Genomic DNA, 21794 nt, shown 5'->3' with positions numbered 1-21794 from the left:
CCAAGTAGTCTGATTTCTGGAAACTCATGTGGTTACTTCTTTTAATGCATAATGTCTGCTCAGTTCTGAATCCAAATAAAGACGAGGAAACTGCAGAGGTCTGCTAGGCAGAAAGAGTTGGATTTATCTTTTTTCCAACCTGATAGGGAAAGGCCAGTATAAGCAATCCTGGAGGGGACATGCTCCAAGTTCAAGGACAAGAGCTGGCAGGGACAGTGGGTGACCTTGGCAAACCACCCTGCAGCGAAACCCAAGTGAAACCACAGCTCTGCTTTCACCTCAGGGCTGCTCACCCTTGAGCCTTGCCTGGGTGGGGAGTTCAGAAACACCCCACATGCCCCCACACTCTCCTCCTCGTGGTCTGTGTTTCTTTCCTTCCATGTGCTAAAGCGAAACAGGCAGCCAGCAACTCCCAGGGCCTTTCCTCTCACAGCCAGGGGATATTTTTGGAGGTGGATTAGGTGGACTTGTTTGGTTGGCTTTTGCTTGTCTCGCACTGGATCAGATACCAGCAGCTCATCTTCCCAGGAGCAGAGTCTGGCAGGGAGCGTGCTGGTAGACATGGCTTAGCCCGCTTTCCTCTCCTTGGGCAAATTGCCTTTCTGCATAATGAAGGCCATATCCTCGGGGCTGGCATGTGCCAGGCAATCCATACTGCAGGATGACTCTGCTCCAGAGGTCCTGAGAGCAGCACTAAAACCATCAGCACTTGGGCAGTCAGTCAGGAGATGCGGCAGCCTCAGTAACCTCCAATCCCAGCCAGGAGATGTCCTGAAGGAACCTGACCTCCAGATACCTTTACTCTGTACTGAGCTTCAGAAGAGCAAAATGAGAAATCACTGTGGGTGACTCACCTCTCCAAGGGCATGACAGACAGTAGCTGTGGCCACTGCCCTCTGCTGTGGATGGTGCTATGAGGTGTCTGGGGTGGACCTGGAGCCCCCGGTCGTGGGCAAGCAGCTGTGAGCCCTGCCAGCCACAACACTACGAGCCCCTGGAGCTGGCACTCTGGGCTGAGAGACTGCATGCTGCAGGAGATTACTTCCCTCTCTGTTGGCGAGGACTCAGAGCAGCCAAGGACCCAGACAGGGACCAGCAGCAGAGCTGAGATGAGGGCAGACACCTCTGTAGGGTCTGATGAGCATCAACACCATCAGAGCACACCACAGGCTGTGATGCCAAAGAATAAGCCACCTGAAGCAGAAGATCCATATTCCTCCTGAAAGCCCAAAAGGCATAACAAGACTGGTGTGACATTCTTGTTCTCTAGTTCTGGAGAACACACACATCTTGATAGTGGGGGCCTCGTGCTGCACTAACAGCCTGGGCAGCTGCTTTGGGCTGGTATGGCCGTTCTGAAGGCAAAGTGATGTCTTGAAGGCCCTTCTTTCCAGGCTGTTCAAGATGATTCTTTAGGGCAACAGTAATTCTTTAGAGATAAAGGGAGAGAAAGAAACAAAGAAAAATTGGCAATGGTAAACACCATTGAGAGGGCATCTTTTCAAAACAAAGCAAGAGTCAGCTGGGACTCAGGACAGATGGGCTGCTTCTGCTCAGCTGTGATTCTGTTGTTTATGCAGCCTCTGAAGCCAGCCTAGGTCACTGACCTCAGCTGTCAAGGACCACAGGCCCTTGCTCAGAGGAGTTCAAAGGAGGCTGCTCTCAGGCCAGCACACACACACTCCCACAACAGGAGGCAGACAGAGGTTTGGTGTTAGGTGTTAATTCTTGGGACCAGCCTCCCAAACAAGGGATGAGCTGCCAAGTACTCCCATTTAGACATTCCATCTGTGTCCCTGGGGCAGTTTCTCAGGGACGGGTTGATAACTCTCTGGGTTAGAGTCAAAGCTGCTGTGGAATTCCCGCTTATCAAGCTGGAGTCAGCAATGCTGAGGCTTTGCTGGAGCTTCACAGCGGCCATGGAGCAGTGATATCACCTACTAACTAAGCAGAAAGTGAATTAAGGAGTCTGTGAGCCAAACCTGCCTTGGTCACCTGTGTGTTCTCACCTACAGAACATGCAAAGTGAAGACTTCCTACACAGCAGACCTGACCTCCCAAACCACTTTCCCACTGCCACTTTCTAGTTACCAACTGACCAGCAATGGGAAATGAGAAATTAACTGTATTCAGATGGCTGTGAAGCACTCCTCACAACACCATGACACTCTTGCTGTTTGTTTACAGTCCAAAATGAGTCACTAGCCTAGCACAGGTCTCCAGATGCCTGCATGGCCCTTGTTGAACATTTTCCTGTGCTGACCATCCATCTTCAAATCCCTATCTATGGCCAGCAGGTACCAGTCCTCTCCCCAGACCTGACTGTGCAGCAGGGGAGCTGTTCATTGAGACTGAGGGCATTGACCTGCACAGCCAGTTTAGCTGCTGTTACACACAAGCCTACACGTACATAGCTGTATCTGTGCACTCTCCCTGTGTGTGGTCCAGAGTGAGCAGAGATCCTTGTGCCCAGAGGCAGAGGAGGCTTTGTGCATACACGTTGTTAGCACGGGACCTGTCAGACCCTGATGGATGCTGAGTCTTTCCTGGGCAAACATGGTGCTCCAGAGGTGCAGAAACAGGGAGAGCTGCACCACCAAGCCATGAGACACCTGCACCTCCAGAAAGTCCCTCTCCAGTGCCTTGGGCAAACATGTTTGAGTCTGGGTGCAGCATCCCTGGGGACAGCAGGTGACGTGCCTTTTGTGCTCCGTGGCCAAGCATATGAGTTCTGTGGCTAATTTAGCAATGGCCACTCAAATCACGAGCACTGCCCCCCCTGTGGGCTCCTCGTGTCCCAGGATGACCGTGCTGCCCATGAGCAAGCCCGAGCTGGCGGGGGCAGCACTGGCTGCCTGCCGGAGCACAGCGTGTCCTGCCCCTCTGCCAGCCCCGCAGTCCCACTGGCAGCCAGCTCTCCAGCAAAGCTCAGGGACAGCACAAACACCAGGGATCACTCACTGAATCATCATGGTTCAAGCTAGAAGGGACCTTAAATATCATCTAATGCAGTGCCACTGCCATGGGCAGAACACCTTCCACCACACCAGGCAGCTCATCCAGCCTGGCCTTGAGCGCTCTCAGATTAATCTCCTTCCCCTTCTGGATGGCAGAAGGAACATCCAAGCTGGATGTTCAGCAGTGTGTCCAGACACCCCAGAGCCATGCACGGGCACCATGCAGGCAGGACTGGAGGCAGAGGTCTCCTAGAGTCTGCCTGAAACACTACAGCCTTCAGGTCAGTCCTAGGGGAGGTGAACCAACCGGAGCTCATTCGGATCAGGCACCCACAAACTCTGCAGCTAGTTCTGCCTGAGCAATAATTCTTGTGCCACCACTGTGGCCTGAGTTAGCAGGGGAAAGGAGCTTTGCATAGTACGTTGAAGCAACCCCACAAATTCACATTTCCAGTGAATTCACATGTGTTCTCCAGAAACTGTCTCAGGGAACAGATGCTTTTATTATGTGCAGATGGTACAGGTGTTAAAACTGACACAATACAGGGTAGGACCTGTACCCATGCACAAAGAACAGAAAAATTTGCTGCAAAATACTGCTCTGTGAGACCTCCCTTGCAGTTGTCCTTCCCCTGGTGAGTAACAAGATTTACTCAAACCCAGCAGGTTTCCCAGTACCTGCAGCAGCCTTCCTGTGGAGACTTGGTGCAGGAGGCGCATGTGGGCTGTAGGAGACCACCCACCTGCACCTGCATCCCTCCTCTGAGACCAAAGCTGTTGCTTTGGGCCATGCAAAGAGTGGAAACACTTAAGGAGGAGACACCAGTGAGCAGGCAGCCTGTTCCAAGCACTGGGCAGCTGGCCCTAACCAGCCTGTGGTGCTCTGGGCAGAATAAAGGAAAAGGGAAAAAACCCAAAAGTAGCCAAGATGACAACAAAACAAAAGCCAAAAATACTCAACCAACCCCCATAGAATTAAGCCAGTCAATCTGCCTCTCTTTTAAGCCAGTTACTTCCTCTCTTTCACAGTTGATTTCTCACTTGCTTGATGCCAATTGCTCAGGCAGGAATTACCTAATTATAGGTTGACTCTTCCTGCAGTTTGCCTTACTACTGAACTGTGCATGATTCTCTGGCAGCATCTGTGCCAGTAGCTACTGTCCACAGTCTTTGTACCTGGTGAGTGTGCGCCCCTCCACAGGAGAGGCATGAGAAGGTTGCTCCCACTTTTCAGGAAGATTTTTGGTTGCAGGCCACACATGGCTGATAGCTCATGATTCCTGCTATTGTCCTACAGTCAGGATAAAATGGACAGTGAGATTGACTTCTTTCACTTTGTTTTCTTAATTTTCTATTTATTTAACATGGGCAACACTATTCATCCTGTAACATTTATTAAAGGCAAGGGACAAAAAGCATGACAATGATTCATTCACACAGAGCAAATTTTACAGGAAAGTTTTGTTTATTTGTTGAGAAAAAGATTAAGTTAATACCAGAAGGGAAAAAAACAAAATTAAGAAAAAACAAATAGGCTGGGCAGGGGGAGTCAGAAGACAGAGAACTGGGTGGGAAGGTGAGGGACAGCAAGGCATCTGTTGTCAGCCATCAAAAATAAGCTGGAATCCACTTTCCATTGATTGCATCATTCACACATATCTGAGGAGGCTCCTGCTTCTTAATCCATGGCTTTACCACAGGAAAGGCTGGAGATTTCAGCAGCAACCCTATCCTTGTGCTTGTCTAATGCCAAGGGTTGCTGTGGCACAGCAACAAGCCAAATGCCCATCACACCAGCTGCTTTCTCACCAGCCCAGAGGGTGAATCACAGGGTCAGCGTTTGGCAGGAGCCAGCAGGGGCTGGTGGCCAGGCTGCCAGCCTAACTCCTCCTTCAGGGCCAGCTCCTGATGGCAGCTGAGACCAGGTGAGGTTTCCATCCTGCACCACTTCACTCAGTGGTTTTATGGACACAGGATTATTAGCAGATTAGTGCACAAGTATTGTAAAGATTTTTTCCTAACAAGTTAAAAAAAGAATTGTGAAAGCATGGCTTTAGCTTTCCAAAGTTAAAGCTGCTGTCCTGGGTACACCAAGGACAAAACCACACATGGGAAAGGTGCCCTTTTCATTCTTATTAGCATCACAGGAGACGGCAGATTAAAAATATACAATAAACAAGCAAATATATTTTCATATGTTTGTGGTTTGGATCTCCAGCAGACATCAGAAAAGCACCTCTTTTTGCAGTGAAGAAAAGCCACTGTGAAAAATATTTACAGCAATAACTTGCTTTATATGCTTGGACTGGGTAAAGAAAGACCTGGTTTGTAGCCTGCTGTTCAGCAACAGCTCATTTCCAGGTCTCTGACTCACTTGGAGCACAGCAGCCATGTGCATTGTTTACTGAACTGCGGCAAAACTGTGTGCAGTGCTCACAGATAATGCCTGATGCTTTGTAGTGTAGCAGGCAGCAAATGCCTGCTGTGGGTGATTTATACCTGAAGCAAAGCAGAGGTACAAAATGAAACTCAAAGTTGCAAGGACTTGGGCTACTTCTGTAAGGGGAGAGAAGGCAGCAAGCACATGAACTCCTCCTATCCACAGCCACTGGAGTTACAGCTGGACAAACTTCTTTTCCAGAAGCATGACTGGGCAGGCATAAATAGCAGGTTGTCTCAAAGAAGTCAGCTGGGGAGAACAAACCAAAGTGGTATCAGGGAAAGGGCCAGTTCTGAGGATACAATATGCAGTATTTAAGGTGGAGTGCTTTGGTTGGGTAATTCACGTTACCTCTGTTAAGAAGGACAGCAATTCCTGCTCAAGCTGCCATGTTACTTTATGACAACACAGAAAAACATGCCTGCAGTACGAGTCCCAAAAACTGGAGCTATGCCAATCATTTAAAGGTTATTTGATCCCCTAGCTTACCCAAAAATTTCTGGACATTTGAGGCTTGCTGCTCCTTTGCTGGCACTGCAGTACTATGCAGACAGCAAGATGTGAAGGCAGTTGCAGCACTCAAGTGCCTCGGTGGCACTTGCCTGGTGTCCCTTCACAGGGGTTTGGAGAGCGCTCTGCCATCCTTGCCCAGACCTGCTGCCATCACTGACCTCAGTGGCCTGGAGCCCCTGCAGCAGCTGCCACACAATGCACCTTCCTCTGCCAAAAACAGGGAACACAGCCAGCCTGCCTGGGACCACTGCTCTGCTCTGTTTTCCATGCCTGCCCAGGGCATTGAGCCTAAAATGCTCCCTTTCCAAATGGCTCCTGAGGAACTGGGGCCTCTGCAGCCCAGTCCTGAGATGGATTTTAAAAGAAAACCATGCAAAAATGATCAACTGCTAAGAAACACAATAGTCTCGATGGGTTGCTCATAGTCACAGCGTACCACCTCTTAGAATGGGCTGGCAGGGATTTAAAACACTGGCAAATGCAATCAGTGGGTTTTGGTGGGACTTTTGAAAAGTATTTTTTGAGCAAAACCTTGTGATAGAACACAGCTTCATTTTCAACATTTTTTAATACTTTTGGGTTTTAATTAATTATTTTCATCCTTTTAAAATTCAGGTTTCAGCTTATTTCTTAGCTATTATTCAATGTTTTCATTACTGTTAACTAAATCCAGGGAGCTTTTGGGGTTTTAGTCTGAATTAAGCCTTTATTCCTCATTGTTTTAAATGCATGGAAGTCAACTGAGTTGTTTTGTTTGATATTCTCCATGGCACAGTGAATTCTGTGCTGGTAGGACTGTAAATGGGCCATGTTGTTCATGAATTACTAATCCCTGTCACTCACATTTTCTGGGGAACACATGCTATATTTAGTCTTTATATTTGGAAAAGTAAAGCTGGAGAACTCTGAGGCTTTTTTTTTCTCATTAGGAGTCTATAGAATATTCCCTAAAAATGATAATTCAAGTCAGATAATTCAACCACCAAGTATAAGTGTTCTTCATTAACCATGGTGGAAATTAGACCCTTGAATTGAGAGGCTAATTAAGATAATTATATCTAAAGACTGAAAGGAAACTATACAGACATTCCATAAAATCCTATTTGTCCTTATGTAAATCTGGACCAACTCCACTGTCATTTTCTGGATTTATACCCAAGTAATTGAAAGCACTATTGAGCTCTTCTAAGCTCTCAATATCAGCAAAAGGCATTGAAGTAAAGCAATTAACAGTCAGGCTGTGTTTTTCTCTGTAACTTCTGGATGAACTTAATATCACAATGTTCTTCTTTCCTTAGGTGTTTTGCCATTCTTATGAATTACTTTTTTAAGAAAAATACAAACCAAACCCCATGATGTATTTATAGGGCAGTCACTAATTTAAATACCTGCCAACTTTTACAACATTAGCAAATGAAGAGAGTTGAAAAGTTCCAGTGTCAACTACTGCCTCCTCTAGGGGCAATGTTATTTTTAATCTGTGTCTTTTCTGTGGAAGGAACTTTCTCCTCTGCTGTTTGTTGTGACTGCAAACTGCACTGAGACCACCCCTCAGTAAAAACACAAAGTGAACACTATACATGAAGGAAGTAGAAAAATGGACAAAGCGAGCAAAGAACACCATTTAATTATACACAGTTATGAATTTTAGCAGTGTGCATTCATGTGCAGTCACCTGCCATGCAGTGGTCAGGAAGGCAAGCCTTTCTTGGTTTATATTTATTAGGAGGGATGGGCAGATTTCCGACCACGACACGCTCTTCTGCCCCCCAGCCCATCCCACCAGCAATATCAGCTGCAGATAGAGCTGTGCCACTCTATCCTACACACAGCAAATGTCAACTGAAAGGCAGCTTGCCTGGCTATGAAACACCAAGCCCTGCTGTCTGCTTATCTCTTATATCCAAAACTTCATGAGAAACAGGGAGAGCTCACAGCTCTCTCTGACCCAGCTCACCAGGACAATTCCAGGAAGCACATCTCTCACATCTAAACTCTGCAGACAGGCAGGACCTAAAAAATCTAAGACCCAAACCATGTCCATCCACATTATTCCATACTGTGGAGCTGGTTTTCCTCTCAGCCTCAAAGAACTGAAGGAACCAAGAGCAAGAAGCAGCCTGGAGGAGACCAGATGCATACAGTTTACAAAAATACATTAACAGGAAAGAAAGAAGGGGATGGAAAGAAGGGCACCATAAGATAACAGCAGGAGTACCAGCTCAGCCCAAGAGGCTCTCCAGTCTTTTAACCTGTTGGCTGTCACCTACCAAGCAAATGCTTGCAAAGCTTCTTGGGATTCCTGGTTCTTCCATCATCATTTGGTGACATTTCAAGCAGACCAAAAACAGAGAAAGTGTGCACAACCTTTACCTGTTTTCACAGGCAGTGTCTGGGATAGGAGGAAGGCCCTCAGGGAAAGAGAAAAGAAAGAGGCTTCCTTTCATCTGGGTCAAAAAGATAGAGGGGAGCCTGGTTAATTTAGAATAAAAGCACCTAAACTGCTTTTGCATACAGCTCAGAAGAGTATCCAGGATACCTGAAGCAGATGTGGCATCTGAGGCCAACATCTGTTCTCATTACTGATACAAAGTGTTGTTTCTTTTTAAAAAATTCTCTTCTTTGGAAGGTTTTCTAGTGCCACACACAGCAGTCAGAGAGAGACTGCCAGCCTCAGCATGGGAGGCTGCTGCATCACAGGGAATGTTAGCTGGCCTCTGGAAGACAGCCAGTTCTGTCTCCTGCAGTTCTGGCATCTCAGCAGGAACTGAGAGTCACTGCCTTGCAGACAGCAGATATCCTCAGCTCCATAAACACATAGGATGCTCTCAACAAAACAGGAGACAAATGCAAATAGGCCCCCTCCGCCCAGCCCCGACTCCCATTCCCATTTCACAGCACCTGCAATCTGAATTCAAATTGAAGAGTCCATGCAAGTATTCCATCAGCTCTCTGGAGTTCAGCATCAGCTCTTCCCAAATGTCTCTTGCCTCATAAAGCTAAAACCTTCAAGTTGCTATCCTGTCAGAACCCAGGCTCTGTAGAGTATCTTGAATTTAGGAAACAAAAGAGCTCTTCATTTCACCAAATGAAAAGGGGAGTTCAAGCTCCAGGACTGTACACTCTGAATTTTTTCCCTATTTGTACTCAGGGATTTGATTTTTATATATTAGGGCAAATCACTGCAAGAGACTTCTTTCAGCAGCAGTAAGGCAAGGCAGCTTTCCAGACAGCTTTCCATGCCCAGGGCATTAAACCAGTCTGCCCCTCTGTGACACAGGAAAGCTGAAAAAACCTTCCCCCCATTTCCCACTTCCATCAGTACTCTGACATTTAATACTCTGTGCACTGGTGGGATTGGGCTTCACCAGTCAATCTCCTGTGCAACAGCAGTCAGATTTTAATCAAAATTTGTTGCTTGTTTTATGAGCAACAATAGGCATCAACCTTCTTTTTTTTTAACACAAAATTGGGGTTTCAGTTGCTAATGGCATATGATTCAGTTCTCTCTGACTTTCCCATATAACCCTGAGGATAATTAATCAGCTTTTTAACACAATCATGCCTCTCTGTCCTTGTCTTTGCTGCTAGGATGTTCTGTCAAGGTACCTGTGGAAATTTAATTTCAAAGTCAGAACATCTTAACAACCTGTCTACAACTAACATGTAATTCTATGAATAAATATCTAATACTCATTCAGAGTACAAGAATTGCTATAGAAATGGCATTCTGTGAATTAAGTATTATACAGCAGATTCCCAAGCAACCAAAATCATCTCTCATAACACCCAAAAAATGTTGCTTTTGGTCCATTGGAACAAATCTGAGCAAAATTACTTCCTTCTCTTTTGTAGATTAGGACTGAAGGACTGAATGTGGATTAGGATCTCAGATAAGTACCTGATTTTGATCTAGAGGTTTGTGTTGGAGCTGTTATCAGTGTAAAGTTAAAAATTATAACTTATTAGTTACAAGTTTCTAGTATTATTTTTTAAAATGTGATCTCCAGTATCTATGGAGAAAGAAGCAAAATTCCACACGTTACATGGGTGGTCTGCTGCACACTTAACCCAGGCTCCTAGCAAACCAAGTGACACACTACATAACAATTTGTTGTTCCCTAAAAAGTTAGACCTAGACTTGGAATAAATGAATGAAAGATCTGGCTGCAAGGGGAGAAGAGACAGTTTCCCAGGCAGTGATTTTCCATACACCTTTCCTCCACTGCTTTTAGGAGACAGAGCTGGTGCCAGGCAGTATGGCAATACTCCTGGTTGGCTGACTATGGAGAAGGACATATCATTGACCTGGGCATCATTACACCACACACAGGCCATGCCAGCTCCAGAAGGGAGGCAGCTTGCCCTTGAAGGCTGGCTCAGCCAGGGATACCAGGGCTTCCTCTGCACCTTTTGGAAGTCACTGCTTCCTGTCCTGGCTGGGCTACACAACACATATCCTGATTTTCACAGAATCACAGAATCAAACTCTCACTTGGAACAAGTTGCTTGGAGTTCAAATCACAAGCAATGGCTCAGAGAAAAACAGGAGGGAAAAAAGGGAAGGACTCATTAAGACCATTGCATTTTAAACATTTCTCTGTGCTGTATGCAGAAATCCTTAGCATGTGAGGGAGCTGTTTTTTTATTAGAAGGGAAAGGAATGTAGGAAATGGTCCCTGCTTCCTCATTAGCAACTCAGTTTTCCTACAGCAGTCATGGGTAAAGGAATACAATATGCAATATCCACAATCCTGAAAGAAATAGTTTTCCTCACTCCATAAAAAGAAAATTGAGAGACTGAGAGGATATCTAATACATTACTTTTTTTTTTTTTTGTCCCTAAACAGACAGTGATTGCACTTGCATCTATCCTTGAATTCCCAATCATTTAAAGCATGGTCTGAAACCTTTATGAATATGAAGCCCACAATTATGATGAAAAATTAATCACGTGGGTATTAACTGACTTACTCCACGCTATGCAGTAAATCAGTGCCAGCAGTAATAAAACCCTGGGCTCCTAAACTCCGCCTCCTCCTCTAGCTGATTATTGTCACTCCATGGCATTTAATAGCTATTCCTGCAGAAGACCAACTGTTGGTTAAGTTTTTTTACAATAAATGCCTGTTATTGTGAAAAGTTTGGAAAGTCCTCAGCATTTGCTTTCTTTAAATTGAATATTCATATCTGCTGTTCCCTATTGAATCATTCAATTACTCTTAAACATAATTTTTGAATAGGGTGATTAAAAAAATGAGAACAGGGAAATAGTAAGTCAAGAGAAATTCGGCATCTAAGATTTTAACAAAATATGACAAGTCTCAACCTTGAGGAAAGAATAAGGATAAGGAATGGCCAGTGTCACATGGCACATCAAAACAGTGCCAGGGAGGAAAATTATGGAGGAAAACACATGTCACATTATGGAAACTAAAGAAAGGTACATGCACACATTTCTTCCTACACACGTGGGTGTTTTTACGAGTGGAGTAAATTTATTCCAAGTTCAAAACTGGAGCATTTGGAAAGCTCACGATGACATTAGGAGCTGTAGAGGCAGCATTTCAAGGCACTAGCATTTATTCTACCTTCTGACACAAACACCCACTCATTCTGACAACAGGAATCCAGAGGGAATAATGATGAGAAATTTATTTCTCTGCATTTTGATATAAATTCAGACTTTGTTATAAGCCTGAGCAATGTCAAAATGTAAAGGTACAATTTTAAAAAGCTGTACAGTTTATGAGATCCCAAATGCCATTTGCAGATGCTGCTAGTTCAGGATCCAATCCTAACTTCAGGCTCAAATTGTTATAAAACTCCAGAAGAAAAAATCCACTAGTTTCCCCCAATGGTTCACAGAGTCAGGTTTCCAAAATATTCAGAGAATTTTCCTACATTTTTATTATCATTTGATCTCTGCAGTTAAAATGCTACAGCCAAAGTCAGTCAGTTACCAAATCATAAAAGGTTTTTGAAATATATATTTACAAAGAAATATTAAAGAAATATATATTTACAAAACCCTAGAGACACAACTGAATAAATGGTTAAAACTCAAATATGTTAAATACAATAGCAGGAAAATGATTTATGATCTTGTTCATGCATTTTAATTCAACCATGTATTTTTTTTTCAGCAGGAAAAGCAATGTGAACTATTACTAAAAAAATCTGGTATCAATCATCTGCTCTAAAGTGCTAGGCAATTAATTTTACTGGTCTGGTAGTCTGTCAAGTCAATATCTTCTGCTTATAATCACTTGAATACATTTGGATTAGAGGTTTGGGGTCTGAATATGCAGAGGCTGAAACCTGCTGTTTTCAGCAGGGGACAGACATTTTTCATAAGTGCTTGCTATTAAACAGACAAGATGCTACCAGCACTGGATTGGTATTGGAGATGCTGGAAACCTATGATTTTTACAAGAACTGTTTCTCTTAAAATGGTTCAGTCTTATGAGAAGTCAGAACTACACAAGAAAATTATTTTTTCTCTACAATTCAATGAGGAGGCTAAAAGCACTGAAAAATAAGCTTGGAGGTCCTCGGCAGGCTTTCTATGCTCTAACACGAGTAAATTTAGATTCATTATCTAAGGCCTAGCAGATGGCAAATTTATCAGCTGATGATTTATGACTTAAATCAGAGCTCATACAATTAGTTTCAAAGCAGTAAACCCAGCAGCTCCCCTGCAGCCCTGTGTTGTTCTCTGGGTGCCCTGAACACGAAGCTGGGCGCGTTCCCCAGGCACAAGGCACCACTCAAGCCCAAGGCAGGAGCCCCTCGTTGCAGAGGCTGGGGAGCCAAACTGCGTTGCTGATACCAGCCTGTACCTGCAAAAGACCTAAGGATCTAAGCACATTCCAGAGGCTCAGGACAGTGAGGACAAGATGTGCTATCTAAATAAATGTAATCCACACCCAGTAATTTCTTACCCACTCCTAGACACTGAGCTTCGGGAACAGAAATGTGAATCTTTATCTCAGGCTGTTGCAACTTTACAGCCCAGGACACCTTGAGATACGTAGACAGACTGTCTCCACAGCTCCTAACGCTTTCCAAGCTAGTCCCCTACACCAGGACAAGAGAAAAACAGTTGTATGGATTTTATAATTTTCCATTTGGCAACTGCAATTTGCAACCAGTCTTCCAAGGGGAGTGGAGAACTTAATGTCTTCCCTTTGCTACTGCTTCTTCAGGGAGAGAGGTGTGGAAGGTGGGGCTGCTTCTCCCCATTCATGTATCTGAGACTCTATTCTTCCTTCTACACAACAGTCCTTTTCTATTTTCTATTCATCAATCAACCTTAATCTTTCCTCCCTCTTCCTTTTGAACTGAGTTTTCTTATCTCCTGTCTTCTCTTATTCCCTCCTTCTCTCCACCCACACACACATGGAGTTATTACCATATTTCACTGCCTCATAAGCTCTACAGTCAAATAGAAAGAAAAAGCAATGACACAGGGGGAGGAAAAAAATCCTACTTTCTGCGTGATTGCACACTGGCTCCTCTTGTAACTTCTGCAGCACTTAGGATTATAGCCCAGGTGGCAAACTTTTCAACAGAGGGAAGTCCTAGAACAAAATGATCCTGATACTACTTGCTAATTACTGCCAAGGTTTAAAACATGTTTCACTGAAAAATTCTGCAAGGTGACAAAAATGTCTTAGATTATGGGGAATGGAATTTCTGATACTTGCTGCATTATAAACAGTGGTTGTTTGGAAGTGCCCCAAAACCCCCTCTGCTTACCTACACCACAGCTTGCAAGATTTACTGAGCTGCTGAAATTCAATGCTAAACACTCTGGTAAGGTGAACGTACTGTACCCCATCTAATCTTGGCACCGCAAGGCTTCTCTTTGTGCAACTGCTGGAGTGCAAGGGCAGAGCTACCTCCAGTACCAACAGGAATGGCAGCAGTAGCAGCAGCCCTGCTGTGGGGCACTTCTCCTCAGGATTATATTCCTAACACCAGGACATTAAAAACACTCATGCCAATAACATCTCTGGTACAGTCAACACTGATAATAGATTTAAATTGTTTCAGCACTTTGTGACTATTTAATACTTTTTCAAAACTGCATAAATACGTAATTAAAAGTCTAAGAGTATTTCTGATTTTAGGAAAAAGCTTACAAGCAGTTTATTTGCTCTACAAATATAATCAAGCAGTTTCTACAATCACTTTCAGTGTTCCAAAAGCAGTGGCATATAAATATAATCCTTATACATGATACCAGACATGTATCAAATCTAAAGTTAATATCTCATTGGATATTACTCTAATCTGGAGCTGTCTGTTCCCCCACGCACACAGAGGAAGCCCTGCTTTGTATTTCCTCTCTGGATTCCCATTTCAAGGTAATATTTAAGCAGATTCTTAGCCTGCAAAATGAAGACACGCACTGAAAGTAGGTCATGATTCTTATCAAAAGCAAGATCACTATGCTGGATTGTTTTACCAGGAATCTCAAAATAAGAATAGATTAGAAAATTTGTTCTGTAAACCAATACTGTTTTTAAAATACTTTTAATGGAAATTTTATCTTTTATAGTTATTCCTGCTGTTGGTGGCTTAGGACACAGCCATGCACGACAGAGCATTACTGATGTGCCCTTAATCCGGCACTGGACCAAAGCCTCAGTGTAACAGTTCTTTTATCTGCTGGTGACTTTGTGAGAAACAAGCTGTTCGCTGAACCAGCACAAATGGCGTCCCTATGGAAAACTGTTTTGTTTTCTTTTTGCCAGGACTGTTTTTAAAAAGAGTACACTGCTTGAGCTATTACAGGAACAAGCATCACTTACAAAGTCTGGTCTTTTATTGAAACATATAATAAAGAAGGAGCTACTATGTATTACACCTATTACATTTTTCTTATTGTTTTTAGTTTTGGAATGCAAAAATTTAAATTCTTAATCCTAGAAGTAATTATTAGCTTAATATTCCATTAAGGAAGAAGTAATTTGCATAATCCTAGATCTAAACATCTATTTCTAGTCTTATTAACAGAATATGAAAAACACCTTACACAAAGTGATACTGCAAAACTATAATTGTGTTAATCACAGCCAATGCATTTCCAAAGTGACTGGTGTTAAATTCAGACATTTACTCCCTTATTTAGTTTTAATAGCAATAATGGGATTAATACTATAGTAAATAGAGCAACTATTTAGTATTTGGGTTTACTAGTGACAAAACCATATAGTTTCTTAGATTTCAAGATCAAAATTAAACTAATCAGAATTTTGCAACTGAACAGTGAAAGCTTCTCTCTCTTAATATGAGATTTAAAAGAACTTGATTAAAAAAATATGCAAGAGAATAGATTAACCTAAACACACATAGAAATAATTCAGCAACGAAAACAGAAGTTTCTACCACGAACAGCAGATCTCTCATGAAACAAAAGGGAAATTCAGAACAGATTAATGCAATTCTAGTGAAGTCCAGAAGATATATCAAGTGAAGAATTTAATCTTCCTTCATCTTCTCAGATGGGCTCTGGAAGATGACTTCTAGAGATAGCAACACAAACAAAATAAATTTTTCTGCATATATAAGATACAGAAAAATATAAAATATGCCACTATACAGTTATGTTCCTAAACAAAGTGTTGCTTTCTCCTGTCCCCTCTTACAAATGTGATTCCACAGTGTGAGATTTATGGCACAACAGAACAAAATTCCTTGTTGTGCCTGGCTCCTATTTAATGATGCTCTCTGCATAGCTGCCAAAACCGCTGAAGGTCAGCTAAGCATGGATGGAAATGTAAGGCCACACTCAGGTTGCATAACTTCCACTAGAGAAGTTAAGCAGTACCTATTTGGTAACCAGGGAGCTGGTGTCATGGAGAGCAGTGAGCAGGGCCAGGAAAGGTGCTGAGCAATGAGGAGCTGGCAGGGTCAGCCATGGGGACAGCACCTCCAGGAGAGCTGGGGAACAGAGCCCGCCTCAGTGTGGACCCAGCACCTGCAAAACTCTGTTCAGACTCGACCCCCACACAAATCAACAAATAAAAAAGTGTGATCCTGTCATGTAAATAGATTATTCCTATTCTCAAGAACTGCATGCAGGAGGCAGTTTCAACCTAATCTTACTGCACATTACTAGACACTATTTATTAAAACTGGGCTTTTTAAAATTTAAGAAAAAAGAGTGAAGGACCTAAAGGTCCTTGTGGGTGGGATGAATGCCTTCAAAATATTCTTATGAATTGTATGTGGGGCAGAATCTAAGTTTTCTAAGGGCTTCAGAAAGGAAAGTTAAACATCAAGATTTTTTAAAGTCATTCTTTTAATATTGGGCTATTAGTATCAGTATCCCTGAACTTTATATTGTATTTCAAGACTGGATCTGAGTTGAAAATCATGTCCATGTGTACCTGACTTCCACTTTGTGTGGAAGCCCACCCATATTTAGAAATATAAAAATAATAGAATAATGGTGCAAAATATAAATAATCTGTGTGAAACAGTGCATGAAGAAAAAGCTTAGGCTGTTACAACCCCAGTGAATGTCCCAACATTGCTGTATGGAGCTGTGGAGCGGCAGAAGAATGCAGCAACAAGACTTCCTTCATGCAGAAGCAGCAGAAGAAGCACTTTATTACACACCACTCTTACATTTATAGAAAGGATCGGAGACAGGGAAAGAACAGTAACTCATTGGTCCAGAGAAAGCAACACCCCTTGTCACAGCTCTCATGCATGCAGCAGGTGTTTATCTTTTGTTATAATTCTTTCTCTTTTTATGTTTACCTTTGAGAAAGCTTCAAGACTGGGAAAAAATCCGAGCAGGGACTGAGAAAGCTCTCAGCCTTGGAAAATCCTGTTAGGATCTTTCCCTGACCCTTTAACAGCATCCACACCAGCATACCTGTCCCTGTAGTTCTGAGTGAGTAAACACATTGTCTCAAGCTATCCCAGGTAATCTCTTTGGTCCCTGTCACTGTGTCAAGTTTTGTCCCCCTGCCAAAGGGCAAGCTACAGCTAGAGGCAGCTTTAAAAATCGGGATAGCTGTGAGATGTCATGAACAATTGCATACCTAAGGCTTAGGCACCAAGGAACATTAAGAGCCCAAGCAGCCTCTGCAGCGTGCTGCTGGAGCAGGTCAGAAACATCAGCAGAGCAGAAATGGCAGTGACAGCACCTGAGCCAGAGCTCAGAAGACAGACTGAGCTGCTTCTCAGGGCTACAAGCAGCCTTTCACTTAAAGGGTAGATGGGACAGCAGTGAACCCAGAACATTTTCTAAGCTAGATCATGTTTAGACATCCGGGCTAATTACTGGAGAAGACTCCTGAGGATAAGAAAGAGCTGAATCCAGCAGTAAATCTGCTCTTCTCTCCAAAGACTAAGTTAATGCCTTTTTTTTTTTCCCCTTGAGCTGGTGCACATCTTGTAATGAGCTTAGACTCCAGGACTGGAACCAAACAGCCAAATCTTGAACAAGCATCCATTTCTGCAGACCAGGACAAAGAAGGAAGGGACATTCCTCTCCAAGAGAAAAGCCTGCCATTTTCCCAGTTCTGCAGACAGAACAGGGAAACAGTAGTTCAAAATGGAAAACTGATCTTTCATAAAATATAAAAGGACAGAGAAGTCAAAGAAATACAGTTCCCGCTTCAATGAATCTTCAGACTCAAGAGGTTTCACCAAAAACAGGTCAGAAAGAAGTTTTATGTAACTCATTTTTAAATTCTCCTTTGCATCCTGGCATGCAAAAGTAAGAGTTCTAGATATGATAAAATTTCTGGACTTTATTCTTCTCAGTAAGAATGACACAATTTAAATCAAATGACCAGAAGGCTGTTCATGTAACAAAATATTTTTAACCTTTCAAAGAAACTGCAGCAAATCTCAAAGTAATCAGATGTGCAAATGGTATAAAGTAATGTGAAATGACACAGTACTCTCTTTATTCAGACAGCACCTTGATTCAGAATACAAAAGCTGCTTCTGCAGAGAACCCCTGCTGCCACCAGGCTTCACATGTTCAGTGCCACAGTTGATAGATTAACCACAGAACAAATCACTCATCTTTGGCCAGCAAGTTGTCAGCACTTTGAAGAGAGTATTGGAGAAACTTGTGCAAGAGCAAAACTGTCTCATCAGCTCATCACAGCAGTAAAATGCAGACCCAAGCGCCTGCTGAAGTGCCAGGGCTGGTGGGAACTCCCAATGCCATCCAGGCAGAACAGGGCACACAGCTCCAAAACCTTCCACAATGGAGACTGCTCTTGGCTCATACTGGAACTGTGACTTTAAGCAGCTTTCAAGAGCTCATGGCAGCAACAAGAATGGGATTCTCTTTCCTCCCTGTTTAATTTTCCCCCACCCCCACACCTGCCAAAAGATTCTAACAAAAAGAATTACTGTCCTTAGTTCTTTATTAAAGAAATCACTCTGGTGAGCCGAGTTTCATATTATTCATCTGTAGATGTCTGTAAGAGTATATTTAGTCAGGAAAAATCCAAAAACCTACCGTGTTTTGTACTACCAGGAATATATGTAAAATGTCAATGGAAAGTTGTAGTCAAACAAAGCACTGCTGAACAATGCTTCAACAACAAAACATCTGAAAGAACTTTGGTAATTTGAGTCTTCTGAAGAAACTGAAAAAGCATAAATTAATGGAGGGGAAAAATCTCTAGTTATAATCATCCCAGGTATAGCAGGTAAATATTTTTTATTCCTATGGTTTTAAACAGCCCCACTAAATCTTATTTAATGGTAGATTTTTTAAAAAATCAAAAAAACCCATTACTCTCAGTATTATGCAACACCGGGAGATGCACAGAGAACCAACTATCAGCTGCAGCTGGTCCAATTACTCAAAAATCTTCTCCATCAAACCTGTAGTTTTTAGGACCCAGCAGAAAGGGAGGTGCACATGCAGGTGCTACTGGGCTTACAGCAAGTATTATTACGGTAAAAATCCTAGGGAAAAAAGAATTAGGGAAAAATAGAACCAAACAAAAAACAAACCCAGAATAAAATCCCTAATGATCAAAGACTGAACTGTCTCATGTTTTTAACACAGAACTGGGTAAACTTTTCCCATAAATACACAGCCTTTTACAGCAGGACTTCAACTCAACCCATGGTAGTTAAAATTTATAGTTGTACTAACCAATTTTAATAAACAAATTTTAAATAAACTAATTTTCCAGAGAAACTGCCCTGAAGTCACAGTATGAAATTATTCTTAACTCTTCTAGTTCAGCTGAAATAAACTCAATGGAAAATTTAAATGCTGCATCTCCTATCAGGTTCACTGGGATACACAACAGTGGTTTACCGCTGCCTGCCCCAGTGCTGAACAGGCTAACAACAGTTATATTTCTCCCTTTATAGTCAAACTCATGATGTACACAAAATACTTTTATTAAAAAAAAATTAATCTGGCTAATTATAAAGTCTACAAAATCCACCCCTTGGTTTGTAACTTGGAAGTTCAGTGGCTCTGCCATACTGGCAAATTTTAACATGCCAAGAACACAAATCACATCTAGCTTGTGAAAATACTCAATCTACCAAAAGAGGCGAATTTGACCCTGGGCTTGAATGTACACAGGATCTTCAGCATGTGGATGGAGACTGCATGGCACATTTTCTGCAGTGGAAATTGGCTACACTTCCTCAAGTTCATATTGTTCACAACCCATTTTTCAAAGCCTTTTTCTTCTAAGAGAAGCAGCATCTTTTAGTCTCTAGCACTGACGTGAGGGTGTCCATTTGGCAAGAAGACATAAGGAAACAACACATAATGAAAATCATTCTTTATTAACAATTTCAAGAGTCATCTTCTGAATCATGATCTGCAATTTTTTGGAGTGGCCGCCTAATACCAATTACTAAGTCTATGGAGAGAAGCTCTGTAACACAATGGAGAACTGAAATGACTAACTGGTACTTGCAATACACTGACTCTAAGCCTTCATCGTTTACAGGTAGTGGCTGATTTTTTCGGAGTAAATTAGTGGTTTCAAGATAGAATTTGGTAAAGCCATCTCGTTCTGCTGTGCGGTACAAGGCCTTGGGAATGCTTAGCAAAGCATCAGCGACCACGTTAGATACAACGATTATCTCTGACTGCTGACACTGTTTTGCATAGTCCTGGATATAATAATGTAACAGGATTTCAAAGTAACCTCCTACTGGCAAAACTGATCCTGCTTGTATGAGGCAATTGGGGCAATCCTGTGCAATACCTGCACAACTCTCCTCCTGCTTAAATGGAACTATACGGCAACATGTTTTCTCCAGACCTTTGCCAGCATCCAGGCACTCACATGCAGTGACTCTATCAGTGTTATGTGCCACTAACACAGCGGTGCCGTGGTTCTTTTGACTGTGGACCAACAGATCACTTTTATCAGGGTCTAAAATTTTTCTTTCTGTTTCATCACCAAGTGCTTTCAACTGACATTCAGAAACCTGGTTACTATTGCAAGTATTTTCTATTACCAGTTGTTTCTGAGTTGCTGAAGAATGCCAAGTGCAAACATCTGACGCTTTGCTCTGGCTTTCACCTTCTGCTTTCCATTCCTCCCTCTGATGAACTGCTTTAAACAGCTGCTGCAGCATTGTGAACGCCTCTTGTAAAGCAGCAGCGTGCTGCTCATTAACACCATCCACCGGCCCACAAAGGATCAGGCAGTGGGGCTGGAAGGCACACACACTGGTGAAGCCAATGTGGGCGCATCTCTTGGAGGCGAGCAGCAAGGGCTGGCAAAACGTTACCACTGCAGTTTCGGTTATTTCTCTGTCCATGTTATCACCGAAAGGTGCGTAAGGGCAGACACCGGTGATTTCTCTGATAAGGGCCATTTCTTCCGACGATAAGCACTCTACCACAGACACACCATATAATTTGGCATAGTAGATAACTACTTCTTCTTGCTTCGCACTCGACAGTAACAGCTTCACGTTGTTACTCTGCAAGTGTTTCATTAAGGCTTCTGTCCTTCTGGCGATCCAGCGCAGGGAAGCCTGATACTGACCTTCGGAGTCTACAACAAACTCGACACCGGGGGCCGTCAGGGCGGGCCGCAGGGGCTCGGTGACGAGCAGGGCCCGCAGCTCCCCGTCCGTCGGGCAGTAGACAGCGAAGTCCCTGCGGAGGACGATGCCGGGCAGGACCCTGGAGCTGGCCAGGGGCAGGCCGGGCACGGCGGCGTGCAGCTCCGCGAACCGCCGGCCGAGGAGCCGCAGCACCCGCGGGCGGGCGGCGGCGGCCGGGGCGCAGCGGCGGCACATCTCGGCGCAGAGCCGCGCCAGGCAGCGCCGCTCGCCGGGGCCCAGCCGGCCGGCCAGGTACGGCTCCAGCAGCGGCTCCAGCAGCGGCTCCAGCGGCGGCTCCGGCAGCCCGGGCGGCGCCGGCCGCAGGTGCCGCCGCAGCCCCCGCGCCGCCGCCCGCTCCAGCACCTGCGCCTCGAAGTCCCGCAGCGCCCGCCGCAGCCCGGCGCCGCCGCCCGCCGCCCGCAGCCCGCCCAGCACGGCCGCCAGCAGCACCACGAAGCTCTTGGCGCCGTCCCCCGTCGCGGCGCGGTGGCTGCAGGCGCGGGCCGCCATCACCCTGCGGGGACACGGGCAGCGTTAGGGAGCCGCCCCCGCCGGCCTCGCCCGGCCCCTCCGCTGCGGTACCTGGCCGCGGGCGGCTCCACGCTCAGCGCCTCCAGCAGCCGCCGCCCGTCCCGCGTTGGCATCGCCTGGCCCGTGGGCCGCAGCAGCAGCGCCCGCCCGCCCCGCGGCCCCAGCGCGCCGCGCACCGCGCCCGCCAGCGCCGCCGCCTCCTGCCACAGCCGCGGCTGCTCCGGGCCGGCCGCCGCCATGGCCCGCCCGGGCCGCCCCTTCCGCCCGCC

General features: G+C 44.4%; 1 protein-coding gene and 1 long non-coding RNA gene across 2 annotated transcripts; both read right to left on the bottom strand.

The window, feature by feature from the left end:
* Positions 1 to 16517: 16517 nt before the first annotated feature.
* LOC116995884 lies at positions 16518 to 21643 on the bottom strand. Its single transcript, XR_004417813.1, has 2 exons — positions 21577 to 21643; positions 16518 to 17456 (listed from the first exon to the last, which is right to left on the bottom strand). It is a non-coding gene; the product is annotated as an uncharacterized LOC116995884 (long non-coding RNA).
* Positions 19695 to 21519, bottom strand: BBS10 (Bardet-Biedl syndrome 10). Its single transcript, XM_033058968.1, has one exon. The coding sequence runs from the start codon at positions 21502 to 21504 to the stop codon at positions 19723 to 19725; it is 1782 nt and encodes a 593-aa protein (XP_032914859.1). The 5' UTR covers positions 21505 to 21519; the 3' UTR covers positions 19695 to 19722.
* Positions 21644 to 21794: the final 151 nt, after the last annotated feature.

This window comes from Catharus ustulatus, chromosome 4 (genome assembly GCF_009819885.2).
Source record: "Catharus ustulatus isolate bCatUst1 chromosome 4, bCatUst1.pri.v2, whole genome shotgun sequence".
NCBI classification, from domain to species: domain Eukaryota; kingdom Metazoa; phylum Chordata; class Aves; order Passeriformes; family Turdidae; genus Catharus; species Catharus ustulatus.
This window is presented reverse-complemented; position numbering and strand designations above follow the sequence as displayed.

Bases quoted from the DNA above. Each gene is read 5' to 3' on its own strand.
- BBS10 (XM_033058968.1), bottom strand. From the start codon at position 21,504: ATGGCGGCCCGCGCCTGCAGCCACCGCGCCGCGACGGGGGACGGCGCC.